Genomic DNA, 19,192 nt, shown 5'->3' with positions numbered 1-19,192 from the left:
TCATATGTCATACCAAATTCGGTAAAGGATGGACAAAGAAATCAGAAGATGCACTAAGTCTTTATAGATATTGTGTTTAATGTTTTTTACTAAAGATTCTGCAATTCAGTAGAAATGGAGAGAAAAGAAAGTTTAGAAAAGAAAGATTGAATGACTCAAAAAATGGAAACTTTCCTTGTCAATGAAGAAGCTTCTCAGGTTTCCATGGCCTCCAGATAAACTAAACAATGAGTTTTTGTTTCACTATAGTTGAAAGAGTATCTGTCATATGCTAAGAATATTACATTTGTTTAAAGATGAATTTTAGACTTTTAACTGTTCATGAGCAAGGATAAACGTGTCTCAATTCTATGTATTTTGAGTTTGATGATACGTGTGTTATAGCTTTTGCTTCTTTCCTTTTCCATTAGGTTCTTATTCATTCTCCTAGGTCCTAAGGGGAAAGCCAAGTCCTACCATGAGATTGGCAGAGCCATTGCCACCTTGATGTCTGACGAGGTAGGAAATCAGAAAGATGGTGATCTTCGAAAGTCTTACTTATGTGTTTTCATACTGTTATTTGGCTGACACTGTAAGTTAATACAGTGACTTGAACTTCTTTAAAAAATACTTAACCTACATCAGTTTTAAGAATGGAAATGTGCCCTGGCGAGTTGGCTCAGTTGGCTCCCGTACACCAAAATGTGGTGGGTTCAATTCCTGATCAGGGCACATAACCAGGTTGTGGGTTTGATCCCCAGACAGGCAGAGGCAATTGATTGATGTTTCTTTCTGACATTGATGTTTCTGTCTCTTCCTATTCCTCACTCTGAAATCAGTAAAAATAAATACAACACACACACACACACACACACACACACACTCACAATGAAAAATGTTTATAAAATAAAGGAAAATGTATTTATCCCAATATGAAATTTACTTTTTGAAAACTGGATGTCAGCTTATTTGCCATGAAGCTCATTATAAAGAAGGCTGACAACCACATCCTTCTAATTAAATGATGTACATTGAGCAAGTTCTTTCTTTGGATATTTGCATAAAAGGCGTGGAGCATGTGCTGCCTTAGATGGTTTAGTTGTTGCCTCAATAACTAGATAAGCATATAGACACTCTCTGCATTACAGAATGTACATAATTCTTTTTGCCAGTTCCATTCTTTTCGCTTAGCTGATGATCTGAAAGTCCCTTACACATATCCTAAGTCTTTCATAGCTGCTCAGATGATCACTTACACTTAAAACTCTTTGGTTTAGGTGTTGCCAATAGAGCTCAAATTTTCTTTTCTTTTCTTTTTTTTTTTAAATAGCTAGCATTGTTTTTGTGTTTGAAAGCTGCAGTATTTTGCTCTTAACCTGATCTTAACACTCAGTTTTATCTTTTCCTTCTTGATTGATCAGCAGTGGTTTGTCCTGGTAGTTTTTATTTCAGGGAATGATTCTTCAGTGTATTTCTCCAAATCATTTTTACTTGGTTTCCATAGTAACTATATCAATAATGGTACATACCATTGGGAGATAATAGTCTATGTTATTTTATAGTATTATAAAAATATAAAAGTATAGTATAAAATATAAAAATATAGTATTATAGAAAAATATAAAAGAAAAGCCATTTGTTTCTCATGCCTCTCCCTGTATTCCTTGGGTTTATTATTGAAATGTTTTGGGGCAAGCTGAATAACAGAAAATGTGAGAGTGTGGTTATAGTAATATTAAAGTGGATTATGGGTTATGTCCTTTAGGCTGGGCATGTGAGCATGTGGAGAGTTATCCTGTTGGGTCAGCACACCTCTTCTTCTTCTTCTTTAGGTGTTCCATGACATTGCTTATAAAGCAAAAGACAGGCAGGACCTGATTGCTGGCATTGATGAGTTCCTAGATGAAGTCATTGTCCTTCCCCCTGGGGAATGGGATCCAGACATCAGGATAGAGCCTCCTAAGAGTCTTCCATCGTCTGACAAAAGGTAAATTATCAAGCAGTTGGGGGTGTTAAACCTCGAGAAAGATGTTGTTTGGCAAAGGAAATAGAGTTAGACTACTGCCCTAATATTTTTAGGTTCCCATTTAACTTGATGTAGTATGTCATCTCAGATGAATCCCATATGTGCCTAGGTTTGACATTTCATTCACACTGTAAAATGAATGTTCATGTTATGATGTTCTTTGGTGATTACATAGTAGAGATATCATATTGGGATATGTCATAGAGCGTATTTGATGATGTTCTGGGGACTCCTTGTGCATGTGGGAAGATTAGTTTACTCAAAATGATGTCCTGTAGATATAAGAGCTTAAGAAATTGGGTGAGATGATTGAGGAGAAGCCATTTTCTGGAAACCTGTTACTTTCCAGGTAAAATGGTTTGTCTCTTATCCAATATACAGTTTGTTCAACTTTTCTATTTCTCCAGTCATTTGGGTTGGCTCTAAATATAACACTGTCAGAACTGTCTGTGAGGATGGCAGAAGGAAATAATGATCCTTCTCCCAAAGAGTTTTCAGCTCATCTCTTCATTAGCTGGTGCAGGTAAGTACAATAAACTAATATTCCCTGTTGTCTTAGAAAGAACATGTACTCGGGTGGAGAGAATGTTCAGATGAATGGGGACACTCCCTATGATGGCGGCCTTGGAGGAGGAGGAGGAGGACATGGGGACAGTGAAGAATTGAAGAAAACTGGACGGTAACTGATAGATTCTTTTGTCATTCACAATGAGTTTCTCCTCAGATATAAATTTCCCTTCATCTTTCTAACAGCATTTTATTTACCATTTGCACATTCATCCAGCTAACAGATATTTATAGTTATCTAATAGTCATAGCCATTGGGGATGCAGCAGTGAACTGAACGAAACTCCTTATCCTTATGGGTTTTACTTTGTAGTGGTGGAGATAGATAGTGAGCAAATCAAGGAATGTGGTGATGGTTTTATGTGGGGAATCAAAGGAGAAGGAGGCAGTTTGCATGTGAGAAAGGTGTTTTAGATAGGGTGGCCTTAAAGAGAACTGCAGCGTTTGAGGAAAGTCCTGAGGGAGGTGGAAGATAGACCATGTAGACGTGAGGTAGAAAGAGGGGACAGCATAACACCTAGTGTGTGCTAGGCTGGCACTGTGGCCAGTGTGGCTAGTAGAGTGAGGGCGGGGGTGTGAGAGACAAAAGGGAGAGGTTCTGGGTAGAGTGTGTGGCAGGAAGAATGTGCAATGTGCCAGTCTTGCACACTTGGCATTTATGATTCCATCTCTTCCCTGTACATTTACTCAAAAGGAGGTAACATGTTATAGAAATACACAAGAAACTCACAGGTCTTGTTTTCCAGAGTGGGCATTTGGGGAATTTCTAGATTGCTTTGGCTAAATCTCTTTTTATGACAATTCTCCCTTCTCCACTGCTGGGTTTTCCATTTCATTTTGGGTTAAGTAAAATTTTAAGTTGGGTACTCATTTTATGAAAATATGTCTTTTTTAAAACACTACAGACTGAGATGTCATTCTTCCATATTTCGCCTTTGCTAAATGCACTGTGTATCTGCAGTTTGCCCAGCCCTATGCATACCAAGATGTGAGATTTGGCTGGGAGGGTGAGTTGACTGATCCATAAGTCAGCTGACCTGCTAACATTTGCAGTGGGAGTCAGCAGGAAACGCTGTTCTACCACAAACCTGCATGGCATCCTTGGATCTGAAATGTCTTCAGATTCTTACCCCAAAGTCATCTGATCCGGAGACCTGTTCTGGCCACCATCATATTTCAACCAATGCTCTTCTCTTATCTAATAATACTATTCCCCACTTAATTTTTTCCTTTATTTTTAGCATCATGCATTTTACACATTTTGTCTCCTCCATACAGAAAGTAAACTTCATGAGAATGGGTTTTTCCTCCCCTCCCCTCCCCTCCCCTCCCCTCCCCTCCCTTCCCCTCCCCTCCCCTCCCCTCCCTTCCTCTCCTCTCCTCACCTCACAGATGCTTAATAAGCATTTATGGAATGATGAATGAGTGAGTGAATTAATGAATGAGGCTGCAAAGGAAGCCATGGCAAGATTATAAAGGTCCTTGTATGAACTGCTCACATGTTTGAGTGATTTTCTTCAGACAGGGACAAGTTTATTTTATCTCAACAATTCACTCTCATTCTAAAGACCAACTGTATGGTATTTAGGGAATATGACACAGTAATTTGGTGACTGAAAAAGGGAAAGATAGGAGAAAATTTATTTTTCCACAGTTTTCTGGTTTTATCTTAAGTGATTAAATAGTACCTTGTTCCTTCAAGCACGTTAAGTACACATTCTTTGTGGTTTAATAAGTTATCTCTTGGTTAATTTGATTGTAATTTATGTTACATCGTCGCATGTTTGCTTTCTCCTTACCCAGGTTCTGTGGCGGACTAATTAAGGACATAAAGAGGAAAGCACCATTTTTTGCCAGTGATTTTTATGATGCTTTAAATATTCAGGCTCTATCAGCAACTCTCTTCATTTATCTGGCGACTGTAACTAATGCAATCACGTTCGGAGGACTACTTGGGGATGCCACTGACAACATGCAGGTGGGTTGGGTTTGGGGGAAGACACAAATAGTACAGCCCAGATTGCCTTCCTCACCCTGCAGCTCAGCGAGAAGCAGATGGCCTTTCAGTTACTCAGCGTGATTTTCCTTTTTTTGCTGGATGCTGCGTTTTACTTTGCTTCTGGCCTGCTGCTGTATTTCCAACATTTTAGTAATTATAAAAATAGCTCGATGAAATCTGGCTTGAGTCACAAATGGAGAAAAGAAGGGAAGGAAATGAGGATATACAAATCTATTTGGGCAAAAGCATATCAGCTGCTTTAATTTGGTTCAGGGCACAAGGTTTAGATCTTCTACTACCTTGAATGTGTAGACCATTTTGTTAAACTTGATAACCACGCTCTTTCCAGAAATACGTGGTCACCTTCATTGTACACCTGAGCCAACAGAATCATCAAAGGAGGGTAGATTTGCTTATCTGTCAGAGGAACTCAATGTGAAGAAATATAGGATAAGATTTGTTTCTCCTATTTCCTAAATCTATTCTTTAAGCTGTAAAAACTCTGAATTGATTTTATTTTTTCTGAACCACAATACTTTGGTGACTTAGCAGGTGGCATTTGCCTACCTTTTGAATCAGTAATACTTAATGTTTTAGTGATAGGAAAAATACTTCAGATTCTCTTAGTTTATCAGAAAAACATGCACAAAACTACTTTTATTTGATCCAGACATTAAGAAAAAAAGTAGGCATTGTGGGAGACATTGGACAGTGTAATGAGTGAAGGTGATAGTCTTATGTAAAGAACCAGATTAAAGCCCTTTTCTAATTCTCTCCTTCCTTTTTACAACTTATTATTGTTTAACCTATGTGACATTCCTCAGTGCTGCCAGCCAGCTTATTAAAAAAAGATAGCTGATTCCAAAAGATTGCTTTTCTTCCACTTCTGTTTTCTTCCTTGGCACATTTATGTTTTAGATTTCTGCCTAAACACAAAAATAAGAAGAAGACTATCTTTATTGCTCCAAGTATAAAAGGAGAATCTATTTTGAACAAGTGTATTTAGTTTTTGAGAGTATATTTTATCTCTTAATGCTCATTTATTGCTGCATAGTATATTATCCAAAAGCTTAGGGGCTTGAAACAACCATTTATTCTCTCTTAGTTTGGGCGGTGGATGGACTTGGGTGGTTCTCTCTTTGGTCCTCATACACTTTCAAGATGGCAGCTGAGGTTGGCGTCATCTGAAGGCTTCTTGACTCACAGGCCAGTGCCCAGGCTGGATGTCTGCAGGAGCTGGGACTGAGGACTCTTCACATGACTTGACCACATGGCTCGCATGGGACTCCTCATAGCTGGGGCAGTGACGACTCCTGAGATGCCACGTTCTGTTGGAAAGGGGCAGTTGCCACTCAGCTCTGCTTCTTTCCACATGAAAATATACTCAGTATAATTTCATTTTCTGATTTCCAAAGAGAGGTTGAAATTTAAAGTTCTTATGCGAAATCTGGTGATTTTGAATACTGGCACCTAATTGACATTTTTAAAATATATTTTTATTGATTTCAGAGATGAAGGGGGAGAGAGAGAGAGAGAGAGAGAGAGAGAGAGAGAGAGAGAGAGAGAGAGAGAGAGAGAATGAGAATGAATCATCGATGATGAGAGAGAATCATTGATTGGCTGCCTCCTGCTGGAGATCAAGTCTGCAACCCCAGTGTGTGCCCTGACCTGAACTGAACCACAACCTCCTGGTTCATGTTAATAGTTTGATGCTGAACCACTGAGCCATGCCAGCCGGGCCTGGTTGACATTTTAAAAATAACAATGTGCTGGCCAGAGAGCACTTGTCTGTGTGTACCCAATGCTAGGCCTGCTGCATGAGGAGTAGACAGTGTGGCAGAAGCAGAGGAAGTATATGAAGAAAATGTGCTCTTTTTTCCTTTCATAAGGTAAAATGAAAAATTGAAGTTAGAGCAGTGATGTCAGCAGGAGACTTTCTTTAAAATTTGACTATTCGAATGGGATAGGTATTCTTCATGCAAATGAGAGAATTGAGATAACTAAAGCATAAACTTCAAGGAAATAGAAAAAAAAGGAGATGTGATTTTCAGAGTAGCAAGAACAAAACCATCTTGTCTTTCAGAATATAGAGATTTTTTTGTGCAGTCTTAAAAAATATTTTTTGGTGTTATTTTGTATTAGTTTCAGGTATACAGCATAGTAGTTAGATAATTATATAATAAAAAGTGGTTCCCCAATATTTCAAGTACCCACCTGACACTGTACATAGTTATTATAAGATTATTGACCATATTCCCTCATGCTATACTATATCTGGGACTATTTTAAAATTACCAATCAGTACTTTTTAATCCCTTCACCTTTTTCACCCAGTCCAGTCCCCCAGCCATGCTCCCCTCTGGCAGCCATCAGTCTGATCTCTGTTTCTATTTTCTTGTTTATTTTTTGTGCAGATATCGTTTTCAACACTTTTATTTTCATGAATGTTCTTCTTATTGACAGAGAGACAGTATGATACTACCTTTGTGTGGTTTATTGCCTTAAATTTTAAAATAATTTAAAAAATTAAATTACAGTTTAAACTATGTAATTACATTAGTTTCCAGTGTACACCCCAATGATTAGACATTGCATAACTTACTAAGTTATCATCCTGATAAATTTTGTACCCACATAACACCATACATAGTTATCAGAATATTGGAGACCCGGTGGGAGGAGGAAGGGGTGGTGGTGTCCCTCAACCCAGCCTTCACCCTCTCCAATATGTCCACATGGGAGCAGGATCTTTGACCACATGGAGGTAGCCATATTGTGTGTTGGAGTGATGGTCAATCTGCATATTACTCTTTTATTAGATAGGATAGAGGCCTGGTGCATGGGTGGGGGCCAGCTGGTTTGACCTGAAGGGTGTCCCGGATCAGGGTGGGGGTTCCCTTGGGCCGTGGGGCAGTCTGGGCGAGGGGCCTGTGGTGGTTTGCAGGCTGGTTATGCCCCCTGGCAACCCAAGGGGAGGCCCTGGTATCTGGAATTTATTTACCTTCTACAATTGAAACTTTGTAGCCTGAAGCAGAGCCAAGCCTCTGCTTGCTCCTTGGCAGCCGCCATTCTGTTTGGATTTGTTTACCCTCTATAATTGAAATTTTGTAGCCTTGAGTGGAGGCCTATGCCATCTAGGGCAGGCAGAAAGCTTGGCTTTTTCCATTGCCTGGGAAACCCAAGCCTCCCTCCTGCTCTCTGTGGCTGCAGCTATCTTGGTTGGAGCTAATTTGCATATTTTCTCTGATTGGCTTATGGGCATGGCTTGTGGGTGTAGCAGAGGTATGGTGAATTTGCATATTACTCTTTTATTAGATAAGATTATTGACTTCATTCCCTATGCTTATTGCTTTAAAAAAAAAAATCAACTGAATTGAACTCCTTAGCTTTAAAACACTATATCTGAGATGTGACATTTGTTAGTCTATTGTCCATCCCTCCTAGGTGAGTTCATTTCTATATAAGTGAGTTCTTGGGAAAATAAAAGACTATTGTGTAAGATGAAATATGAAATGTGAAATGTGTATTCTTTTCCTCTGTGATAAATTACACAGAAAAGGCCTTGCTGGTGGAGTAAGCTGTTTTCTAGGTTCTGAAGACTTTAGGAGAAACATAAATACTTTCTATGGTCAGGATGTTAAAAATGACCATTGACTGGGTGTTATTCCTAGAAATTGACTTCATTCAAAGTATCTAATTAAACAAAAGAACTACACTTTGACACTTCTGGAAGTCACAGTGGGTGGCAGAAACACTGAAAAAGTGGGCTAGAAAATAATGATTGTTAATATATGTTTGTTGAACTGAAAAATCTGATATTAATTTCTTTTGGGTGGACTATTGCTATTAGTAAGTGAATACACAGATCTAAGCACTGGGTTTATAAATCTAAAACATCTGTCTAAATAGAAATTAAGTAGGTAGTACATGCACACATATACCCAACTCAGTGGTTATATAGTGATTTTACATAGCCTAATATTTTAATATGAAAAACTTTACCTATAATAATCATATTAGGTTTTCTTATAATGGTAGAGGATTATATATATGTATGTACTGGTGTGTGTGTATATATATATATGTATATATGTGTGTATGTATATGTATATACACATATAATATCAAAAGATATATGTATACCAGTGATTATTGATATATACATATAGATGTATGTATATACATATATACGTGTGTATACATATGTGCATGCACACACACATATGTTGATTTGATCTCTGTTAAGAACCAAGGAGTGAGGTGGCCTGAGATGCTGAGGTACTCGGCACTGAGAGGGTATGAGCTTTAACCTGCAGAAGAGCTGATGCTCCGGCAGTGGAAGTCTTCTTGACTTGGCATCAGGACAACAAAGTGTTCTGTGGATTTGGTGCTAAGGCCCAGGTCATTTCACAAGTCTATGGCAGAGGTTGATTCGTTCCTTTGAAAATATTTACTTAATGTCTACTTTATGCCAAACACTATTTTAAGTGCTGGGGCAATAGATAAGTGACCAAAATAGATAAGACTCCTCTTCTGACAGCATTTACAGTCTAGGTGTTGATAGAGCTATCTGTTTCTCTGCCCCCGGGGAGATAACCATAGTGGTGTGTAGAGGGCTCATTTAGGCGGGGGAGGTCCTCTGGCTCTATTTGACCCTCTAAACAGTAAGTCAACACGAAGCAGCAAAGCATTGGCGCAGCCTGAAATAATCTTCAATTATATCGCATGTCTTTATATTATAAATGTGGCAGTGGGTTATTCTCAACTGTACAATCAGCTGAAATGAGTCAACTGAAAGCAGTGCCCTTGCTTTTAAAGGCAGACAGCTCAGAGATGGTTCACATAGGGCCTTTATTGTCAAGCACAAATAGACACGGGTGCTGGGTAGAAACACGTTGTGAAAACACAGATGAGTCACTGCATGGCTGTTGTTTAAGCACACTCTTCCGCCAGCGTCTGTGCAGGAGGTCTTGCCTACTCAAAGATAGGAATTTACATTGAAGCATTTATTTCAGAGGTGAAATGTGTGTGTATAATAACCCATGTATACAATAAGGTATATATATTTAATAATTCCATATACATTTACATGATATATATGTTTAACGTCCCCATCTATTTGTATACACACACACACACACACACACACACACACACACACACACACACACCCCTCACTAGAAGAAAATCTGGGTAGCCTTATGGTTCATTTCCCATTTCCCATGGACCTGTGTTCAAAATAAGACAGTTGAAGCTATGCTGGCTCCAAGTATAACCAACTTATGATGGCCACATAGATGACTGTGCAATTTCCCCAACATGGCACTTTGACTGTGAGGCCTCTGTGGCTTCCAGAGTGAGTATTCACAGCTTGCTGGTTAAGCATGGACGAGGTTTAGCTTGGGCTGTTAGGAGCAACTGAACCTTTTCATCAAGAGTTGACCTTATATTCATTTAGGATCTAGCCCAGGCTGGTACTGTTTTCAGTTCTTAGAGTTTTATAAGAGTATAACCTTTCTGAGATCTATGAATTGTGCTGATACTTATTATATTCATATTACTCTTACCCTTTTCAGTAAGTCCCACTGTAATAACACTCAGGTCCCCTACATGCTGTGAATTAAACAAGGGCTTTTTAGCTTCATCATCCTGAAAATTTGTCCTTCCCACAATTGAGTTCTGTGACTATCCATGTCAATTCACTGCATTATATTTACACTAGAGTCCTGGTGCATGAAATTCGTGTACTTGGGGGAGAGGGGTGTCCCTCAGCCCAGCCTGCACCCTCTCCAATCTGGGACTCCTCAGGGGATGTCTGACTTGGTGGGGGGCGGGGGGGATGTTATATTACTCTCACAATCTGGGATTGCTGGCTCCCAGCTGCTCATCTGCCTGCCTGCCTGATTGCCCCTAACTGCTTCTGCCTGCTAGCCTGATCACCCCCTAACTGGTTTGGCTCAGAGGATAGAGCGTCGGTCTACAGACTGATGGGTCCCAGGTTCGATTCTGGTCGGGGGCATGTACAGCTAGGCCAGCCTGATCGATGCCTAGCTGCTCCCCTGCTGGCCTAATTGCCCCCGACTGCCCTCCCCTGCCAGCCCAATCTCCCTCAACTGCCCTCCCCTGCCGACTTGGTTGCCCCAACTGGCCTCCTCTGCTGGCCTTATCACCCACAACTACCCTCCCCTACTGACCATCTTGTATCAGCCATCTTTGACCAAAAGGGGTTGGCCATCTTGTGTGAGGGCATGAAGGTTAATTTACATATTACCTCTTTATTATATAGGATAGTTTAGTTTTTAGGCAGGATACTGATATAGGGAACATTTTTTGATACTTAATGGCAAGTCTTTGTGTTATTTAAAAGTTGTTTAGCATTAAGAAACAAACAAAAGTATTTTTAACTTAAATCTATATTGTTAATTATAAATGACTGAGAATTGTTTAGAATGAAGAAATGAAAAAAGCTATTTTAATTTTTTCAAGAGTAAATATAACCCTATTTTCACAACCTTATAGCAAAAGAACACAGTAAGATTTTTAGAGTTCTGTGAATTTTGTGATATTTATGGAGCCCAATGTAGCACATTTTAAAGGAATTTGTCTCATAATAAAGAACATTTATAGCTGGCATCTCCAAATTTGAGGCTTTATTTTAACATACTGCTGTGCTGAGAATACTTAATCAATCTGCTTAAGTTGGAAATATTTCTTATTCACATGACAGTCCTCGATGAGATAGACATTTCTTTATGAAGCTGATCTTGTACAATTTATAACAGCAAGGTTAAAGCCAATTGTTAATAACTTCACTATAGCGAGGGTTATCTAAATGTTGCACTTACCTAAATGTTGCACTTTCGTACCAAAATCCATTTCTTCCTTAAAGTGAAAATGTGAGATGACATATTGGTTCCTTGAACTAGTCTTCTAAAATAGGGAGGTAGGCCGAAACTGGTTTGGCTCAGAGGCTAGGAGCGTCAGTCTAAGGACCGAGGGGTCCCAGGTTCAATTCCCGTTAGGGGCATGTACATTGGTTGTGAGCACATCCCTAATAGGGGGTGTGCAGGAGGCAGCTGGTGGATGTTTCTCTCTCATCGACGTTTCTGGCTCTCTATCCCTCTCCCTTCCTCTCTGTGGAAAATCAATAAAATATATATTTTTAAAAATAAAATAAATAAATAAAATAGGGAGGTAGTCTGAGCTCTCTTTGAGTAAGCAAAAGTAAATGTTTCTCACAAAGTAAGGGACTCTGCATTGTTCAGCTGCCTCCAAGGTCTGCTGGCCATTCCTTCTGCCAGGAAGGACTTGAAATCATTTGCTTCACTTCAGGTGCAGATTCTGAATTAAATCTGTTTGATTAAAGTTAAGTCATTTACGCCCAATTGGTGTGATTAAACATTGACCTATGAACCAGAAGGTCACAGTTCAATTCCCAGTCAGGGTACATACCTGTGTTTTGGGCTCAAACCCCAGTGGGGGGTGTGAAGCAGCCAATCAATTATTCTCTCTCATCATTGATGTTTCTATCTCTCTCTGCCTCGTCCTTCCTCTCTGAAATGTGTGTGTGTGTGTGTGTGTGTATGTATGTATGTGTGTGTGTGTGTGTGTGTGTGTGTGTGTATATATATATATGTATTTAAGTTGTTATTTATGACCAAATTTTACTTACCGGAATTTTGTTGTTTTTAAATTTGTTACTTCTATTTTCTTGATGATCAGAAAATGATAGTAATTAGGCTGGTTGGGGATGCCAAATGTTGAAAATTTCTAGAATTATTTTGCATTTGGTTTAAGTTAGTTTGAAATAACTTTATTTTTGTAAGATGTAATTATGCATTGTAGAAAATGCAAGCAACACAGTAAAACTAGGTAGAATGTAGTTTTCCCTTATACTTATCACCCAGAAATAAGTATTATTAATTTTTTCATGAACACCTTCCTATACATTTTGCAATGGATGTATAGTTTGCTGTATAAGATTTTATATAAATGATATCATAAATACATTATTTCAAAGCATGATTTATTGGAAGTCTTTTCACTTCAATATTGATCTTGAGAATCATTTTTAATGACTATATCTATTTGTACACATGATACATGTGCTATAATTTACTTAATAAATTCCCTATTAGTAGACTTTCAGTTTTCCAAAATTTTCTCATCTATAAACAAAGGTTTTATGCCAATTTATACTTCTACCAATGGACAAGAGTACCCACTTGTCTACAGCCTTGCACAAATAGGATTTCTCATTTTTGTTATTCTGAGGGTTGAAAAATGATAGCTCATTCATTTTGGTTCAAATTTATTTTTAATTTTAGTAGGGGTGAATATCCTTTCACCTTTTTATTGATTACCTTTTTCTTTTTATTCCAACTCAAGTGTATGCTTGTTGATTTTAGAGAGTGGGGGGAGGGAGAGAGAAAGAGAGAGAAACATCGATGTGAGAGAGAACGTTGATTGGTTGCCTTCCTTACATGCCCTGATGAGGGATGGAACCCCCAGCCTATGTATGTGCCCTGATTGAGAATAGAACCTGCAAAGTCAGGCAGGCTATCTATTCTTATTTATATTTGTGTCCTTGTTGTATTTTCCCATTACCTATTTGGGTTTTTTTCCCATTGACTTGTTCAAAACTTATGTAATAAGGATATTTTCCTTTGCTTCTCAGAAGTACCACAAATATATTTTCCTAGACTTACTGTATGCCTTCTAACCTTATTTATGATTTTTTTTGCTATATAGATTCCAACTTTTATGTAGTCAAAATCCTCAATGTTTTATAGTTTCTTATTTTCATAATATATTTAGAGAGGTTTCCCTACCCTAGGATCAGAAAAATATTTACCCACATATCTTAGGTCTTTAATGTTTTCCTTTGAATTTTTTATCCATCTGGAATTGATTTTTGTGTAAGGTTATAGAGGCATTTGATGTTTGGGCACTTCAGATGATCTAGATACATATTCGCAGCTCTTCAAACAAAAAGACATTGTAAAGCCTCCCTGTTTTGTCAGTCTGTTCTGTTAGGCTTGGAGTTGAAGTTCTTTTGGCTCATACTTTTCTTCAAGTGGGGATCTAATTTGTCTTTCAAGTCTTCCCTCTTTTTAGGTTCCTGCTGGGCATTGTGAGGAGAAATCCTATTTATGACGACAAAGCACTTTTAGACAGAGTAGGTGGCAGTAAGGATTTGGCAGTTGCAATGTCAGGACAGAACTCACTGATTTATAGGCTGGAGCTACTCAGGTGAAATAAAAAATGAGGGTTGGATATCCAATCTCCTTCCCCCATGTAGATGAATGGTTGGTGTAACTTAGCTTTAACTATGCTAGCAGTGGTTCATATTTTGAAGAGGGGGATAAGGTTGCTTGAATGCGACTCAAAATTGGGGACTGTGAGAATTAGCTGGGGAACTTTGAAAGCTTGCTGATTCCCTAGGCCTGATCTCCTGAGGTTATGATTCAGTTTTTCAAGGTAGAGATAAAATATACACTCCTTTATTTTTTTTCTTTAAAAATTTTCTCAGATACTTCGCATGTGCCTAAAATTTGATTATATACTTATATCATTTCTCTCTCATTTTGATCATATGGCTTGGCTTCTGCTGGGATCCTGGCATCAAAACTGCAGATAACAGCACTCACTGCCTATGTCCTACAGCGATGTTTAACCGGCATTAGGCTGCATCATTTTTCTTGGCTAAATTTCAGAATCAAAGACTTATCTAAAGAAATTTAATTTTATTATTCAACATTCTACACAGTTTGCATAAGTTAACACTGGCAGGGACTAGATTTTCTCTCTTTTTGGTTGGAAACATTTTAGTGTCGTTGATTTTAAAGCTTGAATATAATAATAATGTTGGTACATTCTTTACCATTTTCTGACACGAACATCTTTTATTTTCCAAGTTTCACTTGGTTAAAAGTTGTTAACGACATAGGAAATTCTTTGTTTTGGGAGGTAGTTGTGCCATTTTTCTCTTTCTGTTATTACCATTCAATAATCACGGGAACTAACATTTTACTGTATCTCTACTTTATTCTGAGTTCTCTATATATTACCAGAGGCCCGTTGCATGAAGATTTGTGCAATAGGCCTTCCTTCCACTGGCTGCCAGCACCAGTTTTCTTCTGGTACCTGGGACCCAGTCCTTTCTGGCCGCTGCCTTCCATCTTTGCTCCAGCTGGCTGGAGTCTTTGCTCAGGCCAGAGCCTTCAGTCTTCTCTGCTCCGGCCAAAGCGCCACTTCTGTAGCTCCTCTGCCCCCCTTCATTCCCCTCATAATAGATGTTCCACCCTGCCCAGCAGCTCTGTACCTGCATATGCAAATGAACTTGCCATCTTTGGTGGGTTAATTTGCATAACCACTCCTGGTCGGCTGTCAGTTGTCATGGAGGTATGGTCAATTTGCATATTTTAATTTTATTAGTGTAGATTTTCTTATTTAGTCCAAGTGATTATCCTGTAAATAGCCATCTATGTTCCAGAAGAGAGAATTAGGAGTTAGAGAGTCTAGTGACAGGTAGAGCAGATATTTAAATCCAGATATTCCTGACTTCAAGATATGCTGTTTGTGCTGAGCCACCTGGAAGTGACCTTGGACCTTATCTAGCTCAACTTCACCTTAACATCTAAATAAATACATTATGTCTATATTGCTATTCATCAAAAGTGTATTACCTGCCAGAGGCTATGCTAAGCACTTTATATACATTATCTAACCTACTACATATATTAAGCAATAGAGAGATTAAGTCACTAGCTTAAAGTGACTAGATAGTTACTTAATGGTACAGTGTACAGGTAAACTTGAGATTGTCTGAATCCCGAGTCCGTGGTTAAACTATATCAGCTCGATGTTTTTCTGAAACATGAAAAAACTAAATTTGACAAGGTTAAGTGACAGTCCCAAGATCATCAGCTCTTTGGTGGCAGAACAAAGTTCAAACTCTGGATTTGCTGCCTGCCTCTGGATTTGTTTGTGTTCCTTCTACTGTTTTGCAGTGGGTAATGCTTGATTAGAAATGACATCCTGTATAATAAAGAGGTAATATGCAAATTGTCCATCACTCCAACACACAAAATGGCCGCCCCATGTGATCAGAGATGGCCACCCCCATGTGGGCACAAAATGACTGCCACAAGATGGCCAGCAGAGGAAGGCAGTTATGGGAGATCAGGCTAGTAGGCTAGTAGGGGAGGACAGTTAGGGGTGACCAGGCTGGCAGGGGAGGGCAGTAAGGGGCAACCAGGCTGGCAAGGGAGGGCAGTTAGGGATGACTGGGCCAGCAGGGGAGGGCAGTTGGGGGTGACCAGGCCTGCAGGGGAGGGCAGTTAGGGGCAATCAGGCTGGCAGGGGAGCATTAGGCGTTGATCAGGCTGGCAGGGGAGTGGTTAGGAGGTGATCAGGCTGTCAGACAGAAGTGGTTAGGGGCAATCAGGCAGGCAGGCAGGTGAGCAGTTGGGAGCCAGCAGTCCTGGATTGTGAGAGGGATTGCCCATTTAGGCCTATTTCACCAGGATCGGGCCTAAATGGGCAGTTGGACATCCCTTGAGGGGTCCCAGAGCATGCAGGCTGGGCTGGGCTGAGGCCCGCCCCCCATGCACAAATTTTGTGCACTGGGCCTCTAGTACTAGCATAATAAATCCTAACAAAAATGGGGTTGGAGTACTTTATGGCACCTGATTCTTCTACACATCTGAGTTCAGCCATCTGCATTCTCACGAGTTGCTTGGGGGTTTGTTCATCTGTGGGAAATAAGGTATAGAAGTATCTTTATGAGTCCTAGCTACTAAAATTATGCACATCCATTCATTATTTTTCTTTTTTATATCAGTGAACACTGAATATAGTAAATCAGAAAAGAGATTTCTAATAGTTCACTTTATAAATTGCTTTAAATTCTAGGTACAATTAAATTAAAGGTATTCATTGCATGAGGTTGTGTTTTTTTTTAAAATTTAATTTCTGTATTGTCAAGAGTAACATGTCAAAATATGGTGAAAATAGTTTTTTTCTCAGAAATGCTGGAAGCATCTCTAAGTTCAAGCAAGTTCCTTTCCAGTGCAGTGTGTATAATTAATCACCTTTCTCTGTTTCAAAATTGTCAGCCACAGAATGGAAACTTTAGCACTTACTAAAGGATCAAGTACTGAAATAAAAATAATCTGCCTTTTAGTTGTCACATGGCATCCATAAATCAAAGCCATTTTCTGGAAGAAAGTATCTGTTATCTTTACTGAATGTGCAGCCATGGCTGTTGACCTTTGATAAGTGGAACGAAGAGTGTGATTTGGGCATTTCTTCTTGGATTCCTGTAGCACTTCCCAGGTGCCTGCAGAGCACGTGAAATATAGTGTATAGCATGATGGGAGGAAGAAAAACAGGACCCCAGGAGGCCCTGTTCCCTACCCTCACAAATACTAATGGTGATGTCAGACCAAGTAGAGAGTCATAGTCTCACAATCCTCCTTCCTTCCTTCATATTCTCTTTTGCACCCAGGCCGTGCTGTATATTGACCCAGCAGTAGTGATGAAAAATAGGCACCCCATGCTTGATAAAGAATAATGCAGACAAAAAAAAAACACCTTTGCCTGCCAAGGCCGGTTTGGCTCAGTGGATGGAGTGTCGGCTTGCGGACTGAAAGGTCCCAGGCTCGATTCCGGTCAAGGGCATGTGACTTGGTTGCGGGCACGTCCCTGGTGGGGGGTGTGCAAGAGGCAGCTGATCGATGATTCTGTGTCATTGATGTTTCTGACTCTCCATTCCTGTCTCTTCCTCTCTGTAAAAAAAAAAAAAAAAAAAAAAAAAATCAATAAAATATATTAAAACACACACACACACAAAACAAAAACAAAAACAAAAACAAAACATTTGCCTATCACATGTACCCAGTACAGCGTGTCCTACCACATGGAGCCTTCCAGTCCTACCCTTTCATGTTACACACATTGAAGTAAGTCGTGAAAAAAAAAAGATAGATGACAAAGACCCCAATATCGATGCACAAGGAGTAGAAAACTGAATGCCCAAGGAAATCCTAGGCACAGACACATCTTTTCTCCTTGCTGAGGGTGACGTTGTGGATTGAAAGACTTGTGCCTCATTATTGTGCCAAATGTAGATTTGCTCATTCATTTAACCTCCTGAAACTCAGTGTCTTCACATGTAAGAGATCAAGACTGATACCAATTGGTTGGGCACAAATTAGTCTCTGCATGAATGCTGCCTGGTTCTGCCCCTTTCTTGTTATTCTGCTCCTGGTCCCTCTGAGGAAGAAAGGAGTGGGCACTTTGATTATATATGGATTGGCTATAAAGTAAGATGGCACCCTTCATCCACGCAGTAGATTTCATATCCCTGGAAACAGGGTCTCTTTCTGCCAGACTTCTTAAATAGAAGAAGAAATTGTTTCAGGGTGTGTATACTCTTTGTGGGAAAAGCCAGTTTGATGGCTTGTCATCCCTATCCCCACCCCAGCTCCATTGGTACAGAGTGCTATGCTAAAGGATTTGTGTCTGGTTTCTGAATTAAACCCCAGCTATAGAAGAGAATGATGTGCTATTGGTAATGTTGTTTTAAGGAGACGATTACTGGCTCTGAAAAAAAATGTGCTCAGTAATTCTATGTAATAAAAATCCTCTCTTGATAAGGTGCTGTCTGACATTTATAAACGGACCTTTTTACAAATAAACGTGGACTTCTCTAACTGAAGTTTGAAATGATGAAAAATATAAGAAACGGTAGTTTGCCACCATCTAAGGCATTGGGCCCAAATGATGCTATTCAGTTAGCATCATTTTGTAAATTGGTGATGCTTTGTAGCTCATTTATCTTTGCTTTTGTTTTGCTAAAGGAAAATAATTGGTTGATTTCCAGAGATGTAACTACAGTGAAATGTGGCCACAAAGGTTTAGCTATGATGTCCTGCACATATATATCCTCTAAGATAAAGTAAACAGAAGCTCCTGTCTTAAGTTGGCATTGGGCAGAGAATACATAATAAGAATATTTTTAGAATTGATGTCCTAGAGATTGCAGGTTGGAGGACAATTTACTTTGTGTATCCCCTTTGCTCCCCTCTTCACTTAAAAAGCTTTCCTCTAAAAAGCAGCATTTGTGCATAAAATGTAACTGTTTAACACATGTGTCAAACACAAGGCCTGCGGGCCAAATCCGTCCCGCCAGGCCTTGCAATGTGGCCCACACCGCGCTGTCATCACTGCACTCCGCTGAGTTTCCATCACAATGACAGTTTATGACTGTTCAGTAAAACATTCGGCCCGCGATTTAGGCTGGATTTTAGATTTTGGCCCCTTCTCTGATTGAGTTCGACACCCCTAGTTTATAAGTACCAGCTACGTGCAAGGTGAAATCAGGCTAAAACACTGAAGGTAACACCATCAAACACTAAAACACCATCCAAAGGGCTGCATCTCTTCTCCCGCTGGGTGGGGTTGTATGATGTGATTTTATGTGCAGAAGTTTCAGATAATATTTTCAGAATGGGTCAGAGTCACCTTCCGCCTTCTGTAGTCAACCACCTGTCATTTTAGCCACTTTGTTATTTGAGCAATTCAGTCATTGGGATAGGGAGGGCTGACTAAGCCGC

The 19,192-nt window shown here is 39.4% G+C and overlaps 1 protein-coding gene across 5 annotated transcripts in view; it reads left to right on the top strand.

Annotated features, from left to right (window-relative positions):
* SLC4A4 (solute carrier family 4 member 4) overlaps positions 1–19,192 on the top strand; it is a 334,299-nt gene that overhangs the window by 246,984 nt on the left and 68,123 nt on the right. For all 5 annotated transcript variants that reach the window (XM_036414322.2, XM_036414329.2, XM_036414340.2 and 2 more), the window contains 4 exons: positions 411–498; positions 1,812–1,966; positions 2,565–2,684; positions 4,376–4,550. In XM_036414322.2, coding sequence (XP_036270215.1) covers positions 411–498; positions 1,812–1,966; positions 2,565–2,684; positions 4,376–4,550 — 538 coding nt within the window. The remainder of the gene's footprint in view (positions 1–410; positions 499–1,811; positions 1,967–2,564; positions 2,685–4,375; positions 4,551–19,192) is intronic.

Source organism: Pipistrellus kuhlii, unplaced genomic scaffold, assembly GCF_014108245.1.
Source record: "Pipistrellus kuhlii isolate mPipKuh1 unplaced genomic scaffold, mPipKuh1.p scaffold_m20_p_1, whole genome shotgun sequence".
Lineage (NCBI taxonomy): Eukaryota > Metazoa > Chordata > Mammalia > Chiroptera > Vespertilionidae > Pipistrellus > Pipistrellus kuhlii.
The sequence above is the reverse complement of the archived record's forward strand: the minus strand, read 5'-3'. Positions and strand labels throughout refer to the sequence as shown.